General features: G+C 41.3%; 1 protein-coding gene across 1 annotated transcript; it reads right to left on the bottom strand.

Moving 5' to 3' along the window:
• Positions 1 to 3,840: 3,840 nt before the first annotated feature.
• BAALC (BAALC binder of MAP3K1 and KLF4) lies at positions 3,841 to 23,941 on the bottom strand. The gene is made up of 3 exons (XM_041412975.1): positions 23,640 to 23,941; positions 9,077 to 9,246; positions 3,841 to 3,945 (listed from the first exon to the last, which is right to left on the bottom strand). The coding sequence occupies exons 1-3, from the start codon at positions 23,803 to 23,805 to the stop codon at positions 3,841 to 3,843; spliced, it is 441 nt and encodes a 146-aa protein (XP_041268909.1). The 5' UTR covers positions 23,806 to 23,941.
• Positions 23,942 to 24,355: the final 414 nt, after the last annotated feature.

Below are 24,355 nucleotides of genomic sequence, written 5' to 3'. Positions count from 1 at the left end.
TACAGTTAGGATGGGGATGATATTTCAGCAAGAGCCTTTCTGGTAGTGAGGAAAAATATAATGAAAATTTAATGCAATTTTGGAAAAAATAAGAAGCATTATCTGTAAAAGTTATGAGTTTATTTCTATGGCAGAGTCAAACAACACCACAGCTACTTTTCCATCCTGTGCTCTCCAGTTCAGTCAGCAATAAGAGCTTTTTTTATCTATGTATTCTAGCTGCCTCATAGCTTCCTCATGGGATCTTAGTAGAGAAAGTGTCTCAGATTCCCAGTGTCTTCCACTCTAGCCATGACAGCAACCACAAACTCTCCCATTTATAATTACAGAAGTATGACTGTATTTTGACCTCATAATCCCTCTTTGGCAAATACACTGATTTCTTATAGGAATATATATATTTTACCTTCTTTCATATGACCAAGCAGTCCATAAGCCACAACCTGAGGACATCAGATACAGAAACATTCTGATTCCATGAATAGCAGATGTGGGAACCATTCATTACACCTTTGCCCTCTTTAAGCTCAGCTTTAAAAGCTAACCCAACCACAAACACAGAAATGTGAAATAAGTGGAGTAATAAATAGACAGTTTAAAAATGCTCTTTATTTTTAATTTCAAATTTAAGGTCAATCTTCATTAGTTTGCAGAGTACAAAAATGTTCCCATTAGTCTAGTTTCAATTTAGATGTATTTGTAAATCAAACTAAGCCTGCTTTTTCAAATACCATTTTTGTGCACAAATTATATATCTCATTCTTTTCATGAAGCATGTAAAACAAATTTCAGTTCAAATATTAAAATATTTTACACTTGGGTATCAGAATTACAAACAGAAATTAAAGGTTGTCAAAAAAAAAAAAAAAAAGTGCCTGAACTGCAGAAGTACACACTAAAGACCTTACAATATACACATGCAGAGACATGCACAAATAATATCTATGTATATGAACATACTATGAAGACAAAAATACCTGTGACCTGGTTTTTATGAAATCTCAGTAATTCAACTAACAAGAATGCATGTTTAATGTAGTACTCATATATTGCTTATGCAATAATTAGTGTTTCCTGTTTATGTCAGTACAAAATCATCTCAGTCACACATTAAAATTGTATGTCTTCCAGTCAATGTCCTACAGTGATGCTGAAATGATGAAATACATTAAGGAAAATCATAAGGGAGAAGATGAAGGAATAGTGCAAGATAAAGATGTACTGAGTCTTTGAAAAGATTAATTTGCCTCATGATGAATTGGTAACTGTAAATCCTCTCTCTTCTTTAGACAATATCCTCTTTTTGAATGATTCCATTTCTCATATGGTGGAAGAAGATATATCAATATATATATAGGAAAATCTGATGTGTTGGAATTGTGGAAACATGACAAAGTTCCTTTCTGTTTAAAACCTGGACTTAGATAAATCATAAGAACTCACCATCTGTTGGCAAATCATTCCAGCAGAAAGTGTGTTGTTTCAGTGTGCCTGTAGAAATCTTCAGGTGCATCCAAGAGATATCAAACAAATTATGTCTTTTTGGGGAAAATTACATTTTAAAAATCCTGGCATATAAGACAGAGATCCCCACAGGTCCTTCATCTGAAAGTCTATGTCTTTTAACATGGTTATTTTATTTGATGTCTTTGAGCCATTTGTATTTGAAATATGATGCTCAAAGAACAGACCCTGTAAATAAGACTTCTCATTTCTAGGGAGGCCACCTGGAGTGAAAATGTCCAGGTGATTCTTTGGGCTCGCTTCTTCCACTAAAACCAACACGGGAATCTATTATGAGGATGTTAAATTGTCTATAGTGGTATAGACTAGATTCTGTCACCCTAATTATACAGAGTGGGGTATTATTTTATAAATTGGTTGTTTCTACTTGTGGTTATGTCTAGTAGAAGGAAAGTAAACATAAGTATATTCCAATCTGTGTACAGAGACGAGATCTACATCTCCACAACTTGCTCTTAGTTTTATTAAGGTCATTGGAAGTTTGCACATCAAACACTAAGAAGCCACCCAGGACACAATGTAATTTCTTTTCAGTTACTAATGCCTAATGAATAAGAACAGTAATGTATTACATGAGGAGTGTGTATAAAATTGCTTGCTACTAAACATGGCTTTTACCACAGAAGTTGGATCCAATCTTTGAATGCCATAAAGTTAAGTTTCAGGATATAAGCAGGTTTAGGGGATCTTGGAGTAGCTCAGGAGCATTATCATGAGCAGTCCAGAGCAGGCAGCATCCAGCACTCTCCAGCTGCCACCCTGACGTGGGATGTGCTCAGCATGAGCAAGGTCTGTGCTGTTGCCCAGATAATTGTGTACCAAGGCCATTTCCTGCAAACCATCCTGTCACATCTCATGCCTGGAATACAAGACTCAAGCGCTCAGGATCATTAATCACTTTCTGTAGCTTTCTTGTATCATACAAGTTTATACTGCACTCTCTCTGCCAGTAAATCCTTTTAGAATATGCTATGGTATGCAAAATTCTGTCTCTAACTCTGGATTCCAATTTGCCTTTTTGTTGGAGTAATTAATAAACAATTCCTATTGCATAGACTTGTTGTACAGCAAGGAAAGTAACTCACACACCTAAGCAGCAAGCTATTAAAATGATCCTAATACAGAATAAACTAGGGTTCAGTTCACAATCCTATTCTTGTATGCCTGTTTTGAATAGTTCTTTTAAATGACACTTTAAGGATACTAATACACATCCACATAAATATATGGATGTATATTATGGATATATGGATATATGTCTGATAGGGGAGGCAAATAAATTTACCTCTTTTATCTTCATACACAGGGAAACTCACAGAGAATATATATTATTACTTCCATATTAAGAAGTAATATGTTGAATTAATTCCTGGACTTCATTATACTGAACATTTATATTCCTTTTAGATATATATTTACTATAATCGTGGAGTACTGTGGTACAGGATGCTCACAATGTATTAAATAAATTCTGCACAGTGAATTAATTATGTCTTATCAAAGAAAGTTAACTTTTTGAACTGACATTAGAATATGACTTTAAAAATTGTGGTTATTTTCTTGTAATGTTAATGGTAACTTTTTTCCTGGTCAGACTGGGCTTGAACATAATCAAAGGGGCATTTATAAAACAACCAAGTAGCCACAACTCTACTTGCTAGTTGAGACTAGGACCTTCAAGTAAGGCTGACCAATATGAAAGCTACTATTTTTAAGACCAAAATTTTGTCAATATGAACAATAAATTAAAACTAAGTAATTGAACATTTAATATATTAAAACATTACTGTATGACTTAACTATATATAACCTATACATCTAGTTGAAAAGAGATTTAGTGGAAGACTAGACTTTAGTCTCACTTTCTTGATATGTCTGGGTTTGTGTTTTAAAATATGTGATTGCTTTAAATTAACTCTGTGGGTTTGAATGTGCACACTCAAAACCGCTTTATGACTAAAAATGCAGATTAATTTGTTCATTTCCTGATTTTAATTGTGATGAGCTGTACCCCTTATTATTCAGCCTCATCTTAATAGCAATGTGGAACAGGACATACACATGGAATAACATGGAAGTCAGTAAAAAACAAATATCATTAATTTCTGTGTATGTCTGTGTAGTGCCACTGCTTTAGACAAAAGATGTCTACAGGGCTTGCAGCTGCTGTCCACAAGACCTGATTCTGGAGGCACTCAGTAGCAGCTGCCTGCTGTATCCAACCTGGAACACCTAGAGATCTTCATGTCTTCAGTGACTGACATTTAAAGTGCAGTGAAGTCTTGTTAAGTCCATCCTCACCTGCAATTTTCTTCATTAATTGGCACAATTCTTTGTTTTTCTTCTTTCACTTTGTCTGATGCCTTTTGTAACATTAATGGTGACTTCTTGCGTGGACGTTTTCTGTGTGTCCCATTTACTCTGTGAGAGTTTTAAACAGTACAGTGAGTTCCATGATGACAACAGAAAGAGTCACTGATGATTAAACCCTAATTTACAAAAACAGTTCTATGTAATAAACAGAACATCTCCAGCGTCCTTCACACAGCACTGTGATGCAGAGCAACTGTCTCATTCAGCATGGACACAAGCTTTTATTTGCTGCAAAGGCAGTGGATATCAGTAGGCTTTGGATCAACCTTCTTGCCTATAATTATCATCTCTGCAGGTGTGTACTGTAAAGGCAGAGCAAATAAATCTGGTTTCAGTCCAAAAGTGAAAATTAGAGATTCCTTTTGATGTCACTGTGAACTGTGCATCACTAGCCTGAGCTGGAATTTTCTGTACTTGATTTTATATTTCTGATGTGAAAATATAGTTTTAAAGTAACACTTACTTCTGCCTGCATACAAGATCCAAGCACAATATATACCTTTCAGAGATTCATCAGTTTATGTTCAATATTCAAAAAAGTCAGTCTGTCTGAGGCATGCAAGTGCATCTCTAATTTAAATTTATACTTTTCCATCTCCCAGACTGTCTGCTTGTTGCCATAAGCAATGCACCATAATGCACAGGAAGCTGGATAGGTCTAATAAAGTGTACCCAGATCTGGGCTGATGGTGGCACATAGCTGGGTTAGTTGGGTTTGATTATTGCATTGCCAGTGTTCCATGAGACTATTTGTCGTGTGAGGAATGCCAGGTAAATTAGGCATTATTTACATGGTAAGAGTGCCAGGTAAAATAATGTCTGATAAAGTTCAGACACTGACATACTGGAAGGTTCATACATATCACAGAGAAACACCTAGAATTAATCTGTTGCTGTGTATTATTTCACATTTCTGCAGCCTGAATACACCAGCTCCTTTCCTATTTGCTCCTCCAGTGCTACTGCTCATGCAACTTCTTGCCAAAGACTAAAATGAGAATCCAACCAGATTATTGTCAGTCAGGGTCATTATCTGGATACCACCTTTTCTTAGGAGAGGTACCTGACTAACCTGTTACCTTCACTGGTATTAACACTCCTTTCTTTATTACCATCTTCATCATCATCATCATCATCTTTTACTTCAAAATTGTTTTGACATTATGGTCATGAGAGGATAATAAAAATTCCCAGACACGGTGTCAAACCTTTTCCCTTTGAACAGCACAAGATGTACCCTGTCATAACCAAGTATCACAGGATAAGGCAGATGGCTGCTTTAGAGCTTGATACAGGAGAAAGTGAGAAACAGAGAGGTGGCATGATTTATCCCCTGCTAGCCCACAGGGTGATGGCACTACCCAAGCCCTGCAAGAGCACCCTGTGCTGCATTGCACTGTATTCTACAGCATGTCGAGACAAAAGAAAAACTGTATCAATGTGAATGTTCAGGTAAATAAAATGGGTACATCTTGAGCTGCAGGCGATAATCACCTTTTCAACTCTAGGCATCTAAACTTAAGGTGTTCACATTATATGCTCACCTTATGGTTCCCTAAACAGTGGAAAAACAGAGATGCAGAATAGCAGACCAGAGCTGCAGCCTACATTGGATACTACACTTTCTCTCTGGGCATATATATTTCTTTTCTGACTATAAGAAGTTTAGAGAGCTTCTTATGTACCTGCATTGGATGTGGAGAATAATGTAAAGGCTTTATCATCAGATTTTTTTTGCACTGAGCTGCAACAGCACAGATACATGTTACTGAATGTATCTCAGCTAGAAAATGCAGGGGAGTATCTTCAGTTATGGGGCCTCAGGGCAGGAACCCACACTTCACTGAGTAGTACCATTACAGTCAACACCCACATGATTAATATGTTGTGGGAATTTGCCCTTACTTCCTACTAAGTGCAATACAGAAGTAATTTTCCATTCAATTGCAAAATTAGACAATTTTCTCTAACAGTAGGACAGGTACACACTGTAATTATAAATTGTGACCAAGTCTTTTTCAAATTGGATTAATAATTATGTTGTTCTATTCGACCATATCCAACCTCACTAATTAGAATTTCTCTGTGGGCTAGTGGCGATGACAAGCATTTGGGCTTTTCATTTACAGAAATCCCATGGCTCTAGATGTCATGCTGCTGTGGGATGTGTCCACCTGGAGGTGCAGTATCTCATGAAAAGATACAGCAGTATCTTTTATGTCACCTGGGAATATCTTTGTTCTATAGCAATACAAAAGATAATAATACGATGGAGGTATAAACTGATGTGCTGTGTGTTGGCAAATGCAAGATGAAGTTCAAACCAAATTCCCTTTTTCATTTGCTCAGATCCCTTGGTTTAAGGATGTGACTATGAAGATGGCACATCTTCTATGGGGTGGGTGTAGCTGTTCTGCCACATGCTGTGCTGAGGCACTTTCTGTGGAAAAATGTCAAAAGACAAAGCTCAGCAAGGAGGAGTGCTCACACTGGCAGTAATTCAGCAGGAACAAACTGTGCATGCCTGAGCAGCAGGGACACCAGAGGAGCTTGTTTCATGTCTGAGAGAGGCAAGAATCAAAGGCTGGAATTGCACAGAGGTGTTGCAGTCATTCTGTTTAAAACAATGCAGCTAACAGGAATTAAGCCAAAAGAATGACCCAAATAGTGACCAAAAGCTGAAATTCGCTTGAATATGTGAAAACACATATTCCTTTTCATGCACCGAGTAGAATGCTAACAAAGCAAAACCTGTACAATCTTTACATGTATATAAAGTCACTCAAACTCCATTTAAGTGTGAAATTGTGTCAAATGAAACTTTTTTCCCCCCATTCTCAAAGAGAACAATAAAATATGACTTAACAGGGGAGCGAGGTCAGAGGAGGCTCTTCCTTTGTGTCCTGGGATGCTCAGCAGGCTGTACTGTCTCCTCCCCCATGGGGACACCCATCAGGTAAGCTTTATTCCACAGTAATACTATTGCTTATGCATTTTGATACCAGTGTTTTTATCAACAGCAGTTTGTGGACCTTACTCTGTCCAAGAGGCAAGAAATTGCACTATTTTTGAATGTGGAGTCTCGCTGAATTTGCCCAGACTTTCAGTGCAATGCATGCCAGTTTTGCATCAGGGATTTTGGTCCTGACGAGAATTACTGCACCTCTGGCACCTCACAAGACTCGGAGTGCCAGATTGCTGACTCTGAAATGTTGTCTGTGAAGGTCTTCCAGGATCTCAGACAGGCAGACAATACTGAGTGAGAAAGGGAAGGCCCCAGGCCCACTTACATCTGCAGACAACACAGAAAGAAAGGCGGGGGTCTCCCTTCCCTAATTTTTTATGTGACAGAAGAACTGGTGTAGTCAACAGGATTGCCATGGAGAAACAGTTACAGAAGTATGAATGTGCTCCTTCCCAGGCAGGCAAGGAATGGGCTCAAAAATTCTGGAAAGACAAAGCAATTATTTGTGCAGTATTGGAGGCTCACTTATCTTACGTGCAAAAAGGAATCAAAGAGTCCTTCTTCCCTCAAATATACAGGACATGCTGCTTTATCATGAAATCAGAAAATGAAGTATTAAAGTCATCATTGGCTGTTGAGAGGGAAATAAAAGAAAGATTGGAAACCCAAAAACGAGCTTATTACTGAGAAAGAAAATTTTAAGATTTTACGCGCTTTGATAGAGCACAGGGGAAAAACAATTATTGTAGAAATTAGGTAGGAAAAAACCATTGCAGTGTGAAACTAAATCTGTGAGAGGAAATAGAGGGCAGGAAAACAACTGAATTGTTACTATCTTTGGAAACTGAGCAGCTGCACAAACAGTTACAGAAAGAAAAGGAGATAAAGCAAAAACCGGAAGAAAAGGTAAAAATTATGCTTAAGAGGGCTGCCAATCCAGCCAGCATTGTACAGGTAAGAAAACCAATTGTATCCTTTGGAGAATGGTGAAGAAGATGAGGGGACAGTGGCCACTCACCATTGCCTGCAGGAGACTGAATGCCAATATTACACCTTTAACTACTGCTGTGCCAAATTTTGTGGAACTGTAATGCAAATTCAGGGAGCATCCTATTCACAGAGGGCAAAACTAGACATAAAAGATGTTATTTATGATTCCACTCTGGGAATACCTCAAGGCTCAATTCACCCAGAAGGAAGTGCAGTGTACCTTTGACACATTCCCACAAGGATGTAAACATTCACCCATGACTGCACCTTTTGTGATTGCCAAACTTTTACAGTCTCACTCTCCCCAGATGTGAAATTAGATGATATTGTAGTAAGAGGAGACTCCCCTGAAAAAGAAGAAGCAGCAACAACAGCATGGCAAGCACTTCTCAAAGTAGAAATTGAGATTCCCCCAGAAATGCCAAGGACCATGTAAAGGACTTTATCTGCTACATCTGCAGATAACCCAGAAGACAAGGAAGTCTCCCTTCCTCAAATTATTACCTAACACCTTCTCATATAAGAAACCAAGGAAGCAGTAAACCAGCCAGAGATTTTGGCTTTTTTTAATCTGCAGCAGCTCAGCAGTTGTTATGCAAACAGGGCAGCAAGTGGAAGGCTGTAGGAGGCAGGGGGGTGGGCAGGCAGCTGTGACAGGAGAAGGCTGGTCTTTGGTATAGCCCCAAAGCCTTGTTCTTACAACGTATGCAATGTACACAACATGTAAGTGAGGGGGAAAAGGGGGGAAGGATCCAATCCAAAACCCACTGAACTTATTGAAAAGATACCCATTGACTTTTTCAAGCTTCATGTCCAGCTTTGAATGAACCAGCGTTCATGCAGTGCACATATTTTAAGCAGAACAGCAATTAAGGGAAAACATGTTCCTTTTTGGATAATTAATCTAAGTAGTTTGCACGATACATGCCACAGCTGGACTGAGTTGGAAACAAATGAGTGTGGGGGCTGTTCTTTACTATAGCATGTGTGTGTGTGTTACTCTGATTGACAAATAAATCATCAATTCTGTGGCTGTTCAGGCATGAAGCATTTCCAGAGGTGCTCAGCTCAATCATGCCATGCCTGTAGTGCAGCCTGGCACCAATTTCTCATATTTCAAGACATTGAATACAGTTTCACTGCAAAGAGAAAAGCTGTCACAAAAGTAATTTAGACCTGGTTGAAGCTAGTGCTGGGCATTAGGGAACATAATTATGCTCATACCTCTGTGGTCCTGAAGCCATTCTGTTTCTGTGTTGCAGTTCCAGTGCTGTGAACTATGGGGTTTGCACACTGAGAGCCACAGTTGCTCCTCTTCTCAGGGTTCAGCATTCCAGCTGTGGCTGATGCTGTAGATACACCTGTGTGAGCCAATTTCCCATCCTCCAGAAGACCTAGTAGGGACACATGGGATAGGGCATTTAATACTGAGCAGCAAATTGCAGCTGGCTCTGGTGTCCCTCTATTTTGCCTCATTTTGTGATCGTGTCAGTGATGCAAGGTATGGTACAGTACCACAGTGAGAGCAGTCTGCCTTCCTGTGGCATCTTCATCCTCACATTTGACATCATTTGGCCTTTTTCCTATGGTCCACTGCTCTGAGAAACATTGGCTCAGGAAATCTTGGGAAAAAGTCAATGAGTGCAGGATGTCAGTAGATTTTTGTCACCTGCAGGTCTCCACTGACTTCTCTACACACACGCCTCCTTGTGTGACCAAGAGTTGAACTTAGGATCCAGAGAAGACCCCCTTAAATCTGTTCCCGTTCTGGGAAATGAAGAGGTTAGATGTGAGCATAACAGATGAGACCAATATGGATGGAAAGGGTGCTCTATGCATGGCCTTGCCTTGAATATTTTTTTCATTTGAAGTTGAAAAATTTAAAAAAAATTATTTCATGCTGTTTTGTCTATCAGCAATCAAATAGATGAGTAATTTGCTTTTTGGTCTAGCTGTGTGGATACACATGAATCATACAATATGATATTGGACAGCATAGATGAATTTTCCCATCTTACACATTAACAAAAATTACATTTATGGTGGGTGCAGAGCACTCAACATCTGGTTGCAACAATGGGTCTGAAATCCAAATATAAGGAGTAAGTGGGATGCATGACTGTTGCTCTCAATTTAGTTTTTGTCAAAGCTTATTTATGAAAAGCTTTATGTTAAAAAGATAAACAAAGAAGGCAAATTTACTAACTGGTAATGCAGGTATCAAACCTAGAAAAATTAAGGAGTCACAGACACTAAAGGAGAAAAAAAGTATGTGAAAAACCAATGACAAGCCATTGCTGTATGAAGTGACATTGTGTCATCAAAATCTTCTACATGAATCAGGTAGGAATTCAAGAGCTGTGTTAAAGATATTTACAAGGAAGCAAAGTCCTGAATTCTTTTTCAGAAATGTGTAAGAAAAGATGATTTGTCAGTAGAAAGCAACATTTGTCAGTATTAGCTAGCAAAGGCAATGACTGGACTCAATAAAGTTTCACCCAAATATTCAAAGCCTTGGTCTTGAAAATATTTAAAATTTTGTGAAACTAGAAGGTCTTTAAGATGTCTTCTGACTCAAGCCATTCTATGATTCTGTGATTTAAGAAGTCTGAATACAAACTAGTCACTGCATTTCCCTCAGCAGGCAGAAGATGGAGGCAGAGTATTCCAAAGACACTTCAACTTGTACTGGTGGTTACTAATAATGATGTCGTCTAGTTTTCGATAGAAAAAAAATTGAGCTGAAACTTGAAAATAATATATTATAATTTATTTTTAAAAAAATACTTCTGTCTTTGGAAACTGCCTTTTCTGCTAGATATAAAAACTGATGTTCTTGTGTCTAAGTTTAGATGCAACTTCAGTAAGGCAACAGCAAACTTCACCTCTCCTGCATCTCCCAGAATTCCCCACCTAGTTATGTTTTAGGTCTTACCTCTCCCTGTCAGTCCACAGGACCAGAGGAGAGGCAAAAAATGCCTGGTGCAGAGCAGTAAGTGGCACAGGCTGATGTTGTAGACAAAAGCAGCTGTCAGGAAGGGAGATGGAGAGGCAATGAGCCACGTGTGAGTCAGAGCTCTCAACCAGGAGTCCACTGCTTCACCTTGCAGTGGAGCTCTGAGAACAAGCTTGAGCACAGCTTTCAACAGGCAAACTGCAGGAATTACACACTAATTCCATTAATTGAGCCTTTGACATTTCAAACATCCAAATGATGAGGTTTTCCTTCTGTGGAGTCATCATATGAAATTGCTTTCCACCATGTATCTCTTTGGCCATCTGGCCTCTGACTAAATTGTTTGGTAAATGATCTGTCAGCTAAAAAGCCATTTTGTTATTAAGTCCAATTGTTCATTTATCAGATTGTGTTGCATCTTTTGGTCTTGCACAGAAAACTTTTTCTTACATTAATCCATTTCCAGAGGCAGATGGAAAATCTCAATCCTGAAAATGGTATATCTGGATCATTTTTGTTGCTGTTACTTTGCAGCCTGGGCATACTTGCTGCATCCTGCATTGCAGGGGTGTGCCCTTTTTTGCAATACTTGTCAAATATAAACCAGGTGTCAGTATTTGAGCCTTCCAGTATCACTACTATATTTTTATATGGATGACCTAGTGGTCACCAATACTAGACAAAAAGATTTTTTATTTTATCCTGTAATATGTTTGCTATTCTGAAATTAAGAAACTATTTAGAATTCATTTTCATCAGCAAATAGATGATTTAGACAGTGGGCAACAGTTTAATGGCTTCAGTGACTTGCTCTTTATGTATGAACACCAAGAAGACATTACAGTGAGAATACATAAGCAGTGGTGTTCAGAGCACGAGATTTGTTGGCAATCCATAAAGCAACACCTATTTTATAGACTAGATATATAACACAAAATGACGATTGCAAAACAGATACTATGTTTTAAAAGGATTAGGAACACAAGGTTGCTTTTAAAATAGCAAATATTTTTGCATTGCTATTTGGGATTTGCCACAGTACACAAAAATGAAGAGTTAACTCAATTAAGAGTTAATTCAAAAGCCAGCAGGGTGGCAATACTGAGGGTCTTGCCTCAGTGTGGTTTAAAACAAGCAAACTGTTGAGGTATTTATGCCATCCTCACAACAGGGGTTTGGTAAACAATCTCCTTGATCTTTCATGGTAGAGCTTCAGTTTATATCAGTGCTGTTAAATCACTGTAGACATTTAAATTAATGTTGTTCAGTAATGTTGTTTTCATTCTCATCTTCTCATTCATGGCACCCCTGCCAAAAGTCTGTGGGCCTCTTTAGGCCAGGGGAAACAGCAGATCCCACCTCAATGGTCTGTCAAATACATATTTTACTTTCAAATGAACTGGCAAGGCTCCAATATTCTAAAGGCTCCATTCCCAAAACCTAGGTTTCTGGGTGATTATTAAATGCCCATGATTGCAATGGAGACCCTTCCCTCAGGAATGGCTGGTTGGGGTTTGGGGACTGCCAGGCTGCTCCCTCTGTGGGGAGGAATGGATGACAAGTGACAGGTATTTCACTGCATGTAATCAGGTTTATTTGTGAGGAACACACACGAGTTGTCTCTCAATGGCCACAGGGAGAATACCCCTGCAGCAGCCCCACTGCTCATAAATTCATAAATCCAAGTCTACTTTTCCAGTACAAAGTCTGCTTAAAAAAACTTGTTCTCCCGTGGCAGCGTTTACCACCTTCCTCTTTGCTTGCTGGGCTGCACAGGCTCGCTAAGTCTTGCCTTTCTTACCCTGCCAATAGAAATCCCTTAGGCTGGAACTTGACAAATGCATTTTTCAGCAGCATCAGGGGGAAAAAAGGGTTATTTTAAACTGAAATCAATCCTAGACTTTATTCTTCCCCCAGTGACGCAAGCAGTCAGAATGGCACAACCTGGGAGGTAGCACAGGAATCAGAACAAGCAGCTGAAAGCAGCTTAGCTTGGTGTGCTCTTCAATAAAACAAAACAAACGCAATAATTTTAAAATTTTGGATGGGTTTTCATAAATTGTCAGACAGCATCGTCCTGGTTTTGTAGTTTAGGAGACAGATATTTAAAATTGCAGTCTGAATAATTGCTCACAGACTTGCAAGCTTATGTCCATTCAAAATGCTTAAATCATATAGCTCTAGACTTCCACCCGCCCCCAACATTTACCTGGGGAGGGAGCTGTCTAAGAAAGCTTTAAAAATATTTATTTTAGTAAACAGGGTGTTCAACACAGAGAAATCAGTGAAAATGTAAAATACAGAATGAAAATTTAAGACATTAGACCTGTATTTCTTATTTTTTCTGGTTTCTTTTATTATGAAGACAACACTAATGTAAACAAAGCTAAGCATTGCATACATGCTGCTCTAGTTCTTCGTATGGCCTGGTTACACTAAGAATTCAAATTATTCTTAACAGAATTTCATAAAGAGGAGAGGAAATTTTTACTCTTTCTAACCAGATTTTTGTATCACCTTTGTATAAAGATGATGTAAAAAGGTGGGAAATAATCTAATTTTTTTCAGTTTGTGAATGTAAAACCAGTCTAAAAAGCAAAGTTGTGTCATGGATTGACATCTGGCACAGAGAGACAGAAAAGAGATCTAGGAGGCACAATTCTGTAGCCCTTAACTGTCAGGACATAGGAAACTTCTCAAACCACAAATAACACACAGGTAGCTCTGCCTGGATCTCCTGCATAGGCTTAATCCAAAGAGTAAATCTCAGCAAGGTTCAAGATGACCTGAAAATTTCTGTGACTAAGAAAATCAGCAATGCTGCAGTAGTTAATGCTGTCAAGAAGTTTGGGCAGCGTATGAAACCTTGTAGTGAGGAGACAAAGTTAATCTTAGCCAAAATAATCAACTATTTGTGGAGAAAAATATTCCACGTGTGTTTGCCACGGTATTTTCCCAATTCATTTTAAAGCAACAGGTAGTGAGTGAAGCAGGACATGAATTCTGACCCAAACAAGCTCTAGATCTGACCCAGTACCCATGAGACCCTGTGCTGTCAGGTGTTCTGTTATGGAGTAACAAGCATACATTTGTTTAGAGGAGGTAGCTGTTGATTAGCTAAATTTATACCTTTGGAACTGACAATGAACAAACCAGTAGGGTTCCATTTTCTAATTCAGCAACACCTTTTTTTATTTATCATGGCTGTTATCTCATGTATAATGCCACGTGGTATGCCAGAAACAGATCACTCCTTCCTCCAACCTGAAAACCTAACACACAAATAGCAAAGCTCTGAAGTGCTTTTTATGGTACTGGATTTTAGAAGGATAGAGACTGGGAGCATTTGCTTTTCCACATGCAAATATACTAGCTGTGTTTCAATAAAGCCTGTGCAAAATACATGTTAAAAATTATACACTCCATGCATAATACCTTATATCATGGATCCAAATTATGGCAAATCATCCTGTTTTCCCAAAGTGCTGGCTGTTGGCTCAGTTCCTGTCTAAACCTGTCCTTAAAATGCCAAGAAAGAAGTTTGCCTTGCAGGAGAGCACTGTGTGAGATGGAAAACAAGCAGCAGGATGCTGGCTCTCTCTCAGTCATCCTTCCCACAGCAGTGCCCACCCTGTTCTGAGCAGTGCCTTACAGCTGTAGGTGTTCACATGCTCTTTCCCTCCCTCCCCATTACCTGGGCTTTCCTTCTCCTTTGGGATGTGGTAATAAAACATCTCTCTTTATGATATAGACTAATTTCCAATATAGATATGGAAAGCATTATTATTAGTCTTATTACTTAGCCAGTCACATGTGGAGTTTTAAGATGAGCAAAATGAATCATTTCACTTAACCACACTGAGGAGCAGCAAAAATATTTAGGCAGACTAAATCTAAATCCTCATGAAAAGCATTTAAAGGTACATGAAATGTGAGCTGAAATGACTCCTCACTTTTGATTACCATGGTTCAATTGCTGGAATTGAAGTTAAACGTTCCAAGTAGTACATTGCACATTTATTTTTTAAAAATAGTAATTGACTACTGGGATAATTTGCAAAGGCTTAGGCAAAATGTCAACCCCTGGAAAGCTGTAAATTCAGTCTCAATGTCCCAAAGGCATGTTCCTTGTGGGAATTAACTCAGGAAACTCCAGTGGGCTGTATGGCCTGGTGGCATTCCCAGCCTTACAGTATGAACATACAGAAGGATACTGCTGACTTAACCAGTGTAACTATAATCATGAAGGTCTTTGGCTTTAAGGTGTCTGTATGTGAAAAAGGCATCACTCACATTTAGTGCTCACCCTAAAATGATGGCAGTAACTACATTAAAACTTAAGGCTGTCAGCCATCAACCATCCTCTAGATAAATCCTTTGCATTTTTTCCATATTTTCCACACATGGTGTAAACACTCAGAAAGCACTCAGGCATCAGCATTGTGCAAATGTCAGATGCTTTTAGTACTGCAAGTGCTTTTAGTACTGCAAATGCTTGAAACAACTCTGATGGCCCACTTGGGGAATGCTAGCAGTTTACAAAACTGAAAATTGCAACATGAGGACAATATCCAGACAGAATGTATGGAGACAAAAACACAACTATATAGGCTGTTTGGAAACTGGTAAAAAACCCACAATCAAAATATTTTAGTCAGTTAATAAAGAATGGGCTGGTTATTTTTCTCTTCAGTAGCTAGCATGCACCTGAACCAGCTAGCATAAATCTTCCATCTCCCAGGAGGAATGAGACTCAACATTGCTTCGTTTTAATCAGCTGCTTAAAATGTTATGCTCAGTTAAGCAAACAGTGATGCAGAGGGGCTCAGTGAACTCAGGAAAAACTTAAAATGTAAAGTCCTGCCTCAAAGCCTCCAGCTGCCCATGTTAATGGATAAAACACCACTCCTTCATCTACCTCTTTGATTTACTTTTAACCTGTGATCCTAAACAGAACAGAAAAGCCATTGTGGCAGTTTAGGGAAGCAGACTGGTGTTTTATTTTCCAATGTATTCATCAAGATAAAATTGCCTTATTGCATTATTTCTTTGTGCACAGCAAAGGACCAAGGCGCTTGGTTCATGTGAGACAGCTGCTGAAAAATGTACACACTCACCACACAGCCAGAGATCTCATCCTGTACTCCAGAAAAGAGGGGTGCTGGGTGCAGGTCAGAGAGAAAGCCTTTCAGTAAACTGCTGGCTTTGATCATTCTGTTCCTAAGTATTACAGATTCAATTGAAGATAAAACCCAACTTTCAACCCCAGATTTCTTTTAGCTGCAATCTGTTTTAAACTGCAGGAACATCTGAGGGAAAAATGTTAGAACTAGCAATATCATTTCTGCTTCTATGAAGACATATATTTCTAGAACTGATTACAGTTAAAGAAAAGAGAGATTTTGGCCACTTCAGTGCTGAATTACTGCAATATGTGCTTTATGTTGAAACCTTGGAAATTTTAATCACTGAAAAAGAAGGTAAACTGCATTCTTAACTGTGCTTCCTGTATGCAATACATTGCTCTTCTGCTTTGAGATTGGCAGGGATCTTTGCTTAAATCTAATTAAATTTTTAATTGTTTGCTGTCAATTCTACATTCCTAATCTGGAAAATGCAGAATTAGAATTGTCTGGAAAGTGTAAATACATTCCCAAGGAAAAGAAAAAAAGAATTTTTAAATGTCCTGAATCAGGATATAAAGGCTAGGATGGGGAAAAGAGTGCTATTTCCACAAAAAGAGTAATTTTGCAGAGCAATTTCCTTCTCAGCATTTTGCAGGCAGGATCTGCCATTGACAAAATCACGACTCAGGTTTCCTGCTCAAACCCTTTCAGACACTCTCCCTCTCTCACCATCCCTCCTCCCTACCACCTGCTGCAGAGACAGTGTAAAACCTCTTCCTTTAGTTAATGACAGACCTTTGGCTCTCAATAACTAGGAATATTTTTGTCTTAAAGACTTCAATGCTGCAAAAAAGAGGTTTCTTTTCACAGGGAAGTAATTTGGAGAGATGGTTCCAGTTCATCTTCCTGCAAATCATCTCTATTGATGCTCAACAGCCCTTTGGCTTTCTGGTACTGTGACAGCTGGGAAAGCCTTTCATGTAATTCAAGTGCTCCTGTATGCGACATTTTTTAGCAAATTTACTTTATCAGAGGGTAAATTATTGTGGGGTCAACTGTGGGTGATCAGTCCTAGCAGGTCTGCTTTAAACTGTAGGGAGGGTTTATCAAGGCTGTTGGCCACTAACTAAATGGATACTAATCAAAGCCTGAGAGGTTTTGTGGTAAGATTATCACAGTTTGGGTTGACTGGCATTACAGCTCTTGCAGTGTTTTGAGAAAATCCCAGAGGCAATGAAGAGGCTGCTGAGGAAGGAGGGAGCATCTGGAGGATCCTGTCCAGCCCCTGCCCTCCCTTCCTGTCACAGGGCCCAGAGGTGGCTGCTCCCACCTGAGACAGGAGGACCGGTCAGGAGGCTCCATGCAGTATCTGAACCACCTACTCTCAAACAAGATTGAAGTTTCCCCAGCAATTGGGTCTGATACATCTCACAGAATAGCAAGCTGAAGGGTCATAATAGAAAAAAAAAGTCCTTATCTCAACCCATGAACCTTTTATTCAGTTTTCTCTCCTCTGTCCAGCTGTGGAGGGGAGTGAGTGAGTGCTTTGGTAGGAGCCTGTCGTCTGGCCCAGGTGAACCCACAACAGAGTGTTGAATGGGAAATGGTAAAAGCACTGCTCTCACATATTCTCACCCCTCTCTCCAGCTGCTCTTCTGCAGGTTTTTCCCCCACCTTACTTCTTAAATATGTTATCTATCTAACTATTGCTGATGAGCTAAGCTTTGGCCAGTGGTGGGTCCATCTTGGAGCTGCCTGGCTCCTCGGGATGTGGGGAAAGCTTCTAGCAGCTTCTCACAGAAACCAACCCTGTACCCTGCTCCTCCCTACAAAATATTGCCATGCAAACACAATACATTATTATACCCAAGGTCTGGACTAAGAGGGAAAGAAAATTGCTACAATATGTCTACAGTCCAGAAGAGCTGCATTTATTCACTCTTACTGTAATTCTGAACTGTAATAAGGCTATGTCCTGAAAATATGACATCAGAATCACTGTTATAGTTGTTTATTAAACATACCAGATTTTGAAACAACTCATTAATAAAAGAACATAAGGACATAAGAGCACAAAGAGATCCTGATATACCTATGTAATGCACTGATTCATCTTTACCTCTTGACCTAAAAGAGATGGTTTATTAAACATTTCTCTGCAGCCCAATTCACGAAAAACACTCTGCTGCACCGGGTTCTCAATTTACAACCTGATGCTTGTTTACTTATGTCTGTGAAGCTCTTGACTTTGCGTATACCAGGTGAAGGACGGAGCGGTGACGGCAGCGCCGTCCGAGCCAGCCCCGGTCCCTGTTGTCACGGAAACCGGAGCCCGCTCAGCGCGGCCCTCGGCTGTGGCTGCTCACAGCCCTCACAGCCCTCACAGTCCTCACAGCCCTCACAGCCCTCACAGCCCTCACAGCCCTCACAGCCCTCACAACCTTCACAATCCTCACAGTCCTCACAGCCCTCACAGCCCTCACAACCTTCACAATCCTCACAGTCCTCACAGCCCTCACAGCCCTCACAACCTTCACAGCCCTCACAGTCCTCACAGCCCTCACAGCCCTCACAGTCCTCACAGCCCTCACAGCCCTCACAATCCTCACAGTCCTCACAGCCCTCACAGCCCTCACAACCTTCACAATCCTCACAGTCCTCACAGCCCTCACAGCCCTCACAACCTTCACAGCCCTCACAGTCCTCACAGCCCTCACAGCCCTCACAGTCCTCACAGCCCTCACAGCCCTCACAGTCCTCACAACCTTCACAGCCCTCAGAGCCCTCACAATCCTCACAACCTTCACAGTCCTCACAGCCCTCACAGTCCTCACAGCCTTCACAGCCCTCACAGCTCACAGCCTCTGCTGCACACGATGCAAAACCGACTATCCAAACTTCCCCGTAGAAGGTTACCTCTGAAACGCCGTGTTTGGCATACTGAGGCTTGACCAAAGCAAATGATGAGCCTGATCCGTAAAACATCCCGGGGCTGTCAGCGACCAGAAACCAGTGGAGCAGCAACATGAGCCAGGCATTCAGCCCCGGAGAGCAGGGCAGGAATCACTCATAAACACACGAGCATATTAGGGGAATTATGCAAGATAAACTGCAAGCCAGCCAGATTGCTAGACAGTGATAAAATTTCTCCTGTATTCCTCTGATTATCTCTATTTATTTTACAAAGGACTCGATTGCCCTCCCATTTCATAGCTGTTTTGCAAATGTCTTCACTGATCCTAAATTGCAGGTTCCATTCCTGGCAGACCACTTACTGCAGTTCTGTTTGCTGATGCCATGGGCAGGTTTTCCTACTGAGTAGATCAGGTGAGTCTGTGTGATATATGGATAATGTTTTCTTTAATATGCTTCAGAAAAAAAATTTCTTCACTAAGGAAAAAGTGTAAAGTTCAAAGACTAAAAAGCAATTTTTTTAGCTGACACTGTGAGTCACATCATGATAAAAAAATCAACAAATAATTTAATAGCTGAGGAACAAGTCAGCCCTCAGGCAATCAGTATTCAACTTTTCCATTCTGAGACAAGAGAATTATTTTTTAATTGGTTGCTACATCATTTGAAAATTAATTATTTTTATTTGCATTTCATAACAATCCCTATTAGAGACTGGGGTCTTACTGCACTGATTGCTGTGGGAAAACAGTAAGGAGAGATCCTGTCCTAAGCTACTTGCAGCCCACGGGTTAAATTGATTGTAAAGTCTCTCTAACCACAAGAAAACAAGCCATATCCACTCTGAGGCACTTTCAGGTATAATAAAGAAAAAATAATTGAATACAGCAGCTAACTTCGTCAGTGAAAATAGAAAGAAGTAGAAATAAAATTGCTTTAAGCCTGCTTTAAAACAAACAAAATTAATTTTTGTTAGTTTATATTGAATGTGTTTATAGAGTACATTTATGGTTCTAGTTTCTGGCAGTAAATTGTACATCTTAAATTTCTAGGATATACACATACATATACATATACATATACATATACATATACGTATACATATATATTTCAGCAAGTTGTCCCAATATAACATAACAGGTTGTGCAAACGTGTTCCAAAATACTTGACAGTTTTTTGTGCTTTTTGTGAATTCAACCTTTTCCCCATGGTTTGTGTGCATCCCATGGTGACCGCCCTGGGGACTCATCTGTACCCACAGATTATTACTTCCCCCGAAAGTCATTACTTTGCTAACAGTTCCACTTAGCTGAATCAGACCCTCTAAAGAGAAAGCAATTTGTGCAAAGAGTTGCAAGGATCAAGTAATGGTTACTAAGCAGAAATGTAGTCCATTATTTCCCCCAGCTATAGCCTACGCAGTAGCTCCAGTCCTGTGAAAAGTTCTTTGCTCACATAGCAATGGATGTTCTTCCAAGAAATTGCTTTATTGTAAGGGCTCATTGTGATTCTTTCCTTTTTTTCTCCCTCCCAGAAGCCACTCATCCTATGAACAGTACGTACACTTATTTTCCAGAAAATGCCTTTCAATTCCAGCACCTGCAGTGCTGCATGAAGTTATTACTTGTTATTTCAATTCCAGCACCTGCAGTGCTTCATGAAGTTATTACTTTTCTATCCCTCTTCACCCATACTTGGTTGCCCTGTTCCTCATTGCCAAAGCCTCAGCACACCATCAAGTTACATAATATAAATTACTATATAAGTTCCAATCACCTATATTTGTATCTGTTCATGACTTCTCATCACCTAAGTCACTTCTCATGAACCTAAGACCATGTCTCTTATTTTAGGTATGTTATAGCAACTAATACTGGCCTCTATGTCTTCCTGTAAAAGTTGGGAGATTACAGTACACTTTATAAAAATGGATGTAAAAAATCAAGTAGGGAAATTAACAAATCGTCTAAGAAGGGATCAATTGAAATTGGAAAAATAGAAATGCAAGTTAGAAAATTTAAAAACCTCAATACTTTCCTATTCATTTAATAATATTTAAGCTTTCAAAATGCTTTGGTAAAGGTACAAACATTTGGCTACAGAAATACATATAGTTCCAATGAGAGCAGGCACAGATAGCTGAATGCAATGGCTGAAAAAAGAGAAGCATATGATGAAATTTGTGGTGGTATGAAATTACTAAGATTAATGTATGGTAGTTACTAACCCTTTCCTCACTGGCACACACTCTGATTCTGTATACACGACATTCTTTCGTCCCTGAGCGATTTACTCCTCTTTATATTTTGATGTCAAATTCTGCTGTTTTTTCTACAACTGAGACTTGTTGGCAATCACAACCACATCTTACTGCTTTTGTCTTTTCCCAAACAATATTTTTTCACAAAATATTTCTTTCATCCTATCTCTACGTCTCTCTCTTCACAGAATTTCACCAATTTATTCCAAATGAAAAATGACAGAGAAGATCTTCATCCTCTTTCCCAGCCTCGTTTGGCTGGTGCCCCCTTCGCTGGCTGCCTCCTCCTTTCTGTGTCCCAATTACAGCTCCTTCCCACCTTGCCTTGTGCCAGTGTCATCTCCCATTTTTCCCATCTCTCCCATCCTGCTCTTGTCCCTTCCCTTACTCTTCCTTTTTGTCTCTCACTCTAAGGTAGTTTTCAGTTCTCACAATAAAGTCATGTATTCCTCTTCATGTCTTAAACCCATATTTGACTTCATTTGCCCCTTCAATTGCTCCTTCCTCTCCCTTTCATCTGTAAATTCATTTACAGTACTGTTATAGCCCCTGGAGTGCCTCTCCTTATCCCTATTCCTTCCCTACCTCAAACCTTACCCTACAAAAGCTGTCCCTGAAGTACTTTATGACTTTTGAGGCACTAACTGGGAGCAGTGTGTGTTCCTCAGGCTCCTTAAACTGCTGCCACCACAGCTCTGTTGAAGAGTGAACCTTGCCCTAACTGAAGTCCTACTCATCGTTTTTGCTTATACTCTGTCCTTTCCTCCTCACTTCCTTCTCATTTCTTCTGCAAGGCTGTCTTATAAAGCTTTTCATGTCCTCATCAGTCTTTGCTGGTCTTGCGTTGTTCTCCTCTCCTTATCTCTGGAATTCTCATCTCCAAACACAAAGTCAATTACCACACGTTTCTAGGAAGAATACTTACTGATCTACCTCTTTATTACCTCCTGTTCAGAGTCAGATCTTGGACTGTCTAGCTTCTGTTTATGATTAGGCACCAACTCAAAGTAAACATGGCTAAGACAATGGTAAGTGTGGGTAAAAAGCTAACACTCTGTTTAGCTTTCACTGCTGGAGACAACACTGTTACCTATAATTTGAACTTACTGGTCAGCATCATCTTGGTCCTCTTTAAATTCCTTATCTATTCTTCTTTAATATGGTATTCATAGACCCATTCGCCTTCAAATTCTCATAGTTTCCCATGTGACCACTACAGAGTCTTTCTTGAGCCTTTAGGAGTACAACATGGACCCTTTGTGACTTCTCTCTCCCTATCATATTTCGGTCAGCAGAGAGTTGTGATATCCTGTTCCAGCCGGCCTGTGATGACCACCTTTGCGAATTTTCACTCCTGCACTTTCATAATTTCTTCCTGGTGCTTTGTTACTTTCTACAAAAGACTGTAAAGCTACTTATTTACATCTGAACCTGCCTATAGGCATTTACTGCTTTGCATGGAAATTGTAATTATTCTGTGCAGCAACCATTTGTACAATATCTAGCACAATGAATTTCTGGACTTAAGCTGAGCTTTCTAGATACTGCTGCAATACACAATAATTCTTTAATCAATTTAAACTGCACATCAGATCAGAGAACCTCAATCCCTTTCCCATACCTGTCGTTTCTGTAACACCTCAGGTGCACAGCTGAGGAGGCAGCATGCTGACAAGAACTGGGAAATTCAAACTTGCAGATCTGTTCTTGTCCAACCCACCCTCTGGTCAACTTTCTGTATGAAAGAAGGCATCAGAGGTAGTGTGGAAAAAAGCTACCTCTTCCCTAATTTCAATTTATTTCCTAAATTACTTGCCATGCAAAAGAAAAAGCCATGTATTCCACAGCAAGAGCCTCAAGGACCGAGTTCTTGTCCCTTCGGATAACATTGTTTCACAGTTGACGGCGTCTATACGCTCTCGCTCGTAGCCGAGTACCGCCGTGAGAGGGTCTCTAGAGCTCGAACCGGCTCTGGTAGCCCAGAGCCCGGAGCGCGGCGGGGCCGCTCCCGGCACTGCCCGGTCCCGGGGGCCGCTCCTGGCACTGCCCGGTCCCGGGGGCCGCTCCTGGCACTGCCCGGTCCCGGAGCTGTTCTCGGCGGGGCTGGCCGGGCAGGGCAGACGCTCAGAGCGCTCCGAGGGGCCGCGGCATCAGAGCAGACTCGGGTGCCTGCATTTCTTGGCGGGGGGGCTGGAGCGGCGGAGGGCGTTCTTCTCACAGCAGGAACACGGGGGGATCGGCGCACACCCCCTCCATGCACACACAGCGTGTGTGTGTACGCGTACACGCAGCGGCTGTCGGTGCACACAGGATCTGTGGGTGCACACACAGGGTGTGTATGTGTATGCACAGCGTGTGTGGGTGCACACATAGGATGTGTAGGTGTACACACGCGGTGTGTAGGAGCACACACAGGGTGTGTAGGTGCACACACAGGATGTGTAGGTGCACACACACGGTGTGTAGGAGCACACACAGGGTGTCGCCGCCGTTCCCCTCCCCGCGGTGCCCGCTCGCGTCTCCCGCACTCACCGGGGCGCGGGCCGCCCTGCTCCCGGCCGGGGCCCTCGGCGCTGCCGCCGTCCTGCGGCGGGCTCTCGGAGTCCGTGTTGGTCAGCCAGGTGGACTCGGTCTCCCGCGTCCAGCTCTCGTAGTAGCGGGGCTCGATAGCGTCGGCCCGGCTGCCCCCGCAGCCCATGGCGACGCCCCGCTCACAGCCGCCGCCGCCGCCGCCGCCCGGGCACCATCTCCCCGCCGGGCACGACCGCCCCGCCGGCCCCGCTCATGCCCTCAGCACCATCGCCGCTCGTCCAGCTCTCCCCGGCTCCTCTCTTCCTTCTCCCTCTTCTCCCCGGCTTTATTATCTCTTCTGTCGCCCCCCCGCAGCCCACCCCGACTCCTGGCTGTCCCCTCCCTTTCTCCTCCCGCATCCCTCTTCCCTCCCCTCCCGCTTCTCTCCGCTCTCCCATCCCACCGCCTCCCGGCTCGTCCCCGATCTTTCCCCATCCGCCGGTGTCTCCCAGAAGGGGGGACGCTGCTGCCGCCGCGGCGCTGGCTCTGCCCTGCCGAGCCCCTCCGGCTGCCCGCTGCCGGGGACAGACACACACCGCGGGCGGGCAGCAATGCCCTCCTCCCCGGGTTAGGGTCTGGACGGGCAGGATTTACACGTACATGCACAGCAGCCCCCCGGCCTGTACAAATTCCTGTGCCCTGACTGCGTCTTGTACTCTGTTTCACTGAACCGTCTG

Source organism: Onychostruthus taczanowskii, unplaced genomic scaffold (genome assembly GCF_017590055.1).
Source record: "Onychostruthus taczanowskii isolate IOZ18803 unplaced genomic scaffold, ASM1759005v1 scaffold4, whole genome shotgun sequence".
Lineage (NCBI taxonomy): Eukaryota > Metazoa > Chordata > Aves > Passeriformes > Passeridae > Onychostruthus > Onychostruthus taczanowskii.
Note: the sequence above shows the minus strand (reverse complement) of the source record. Positions and strands in the feature narration are given on the sequence as shown.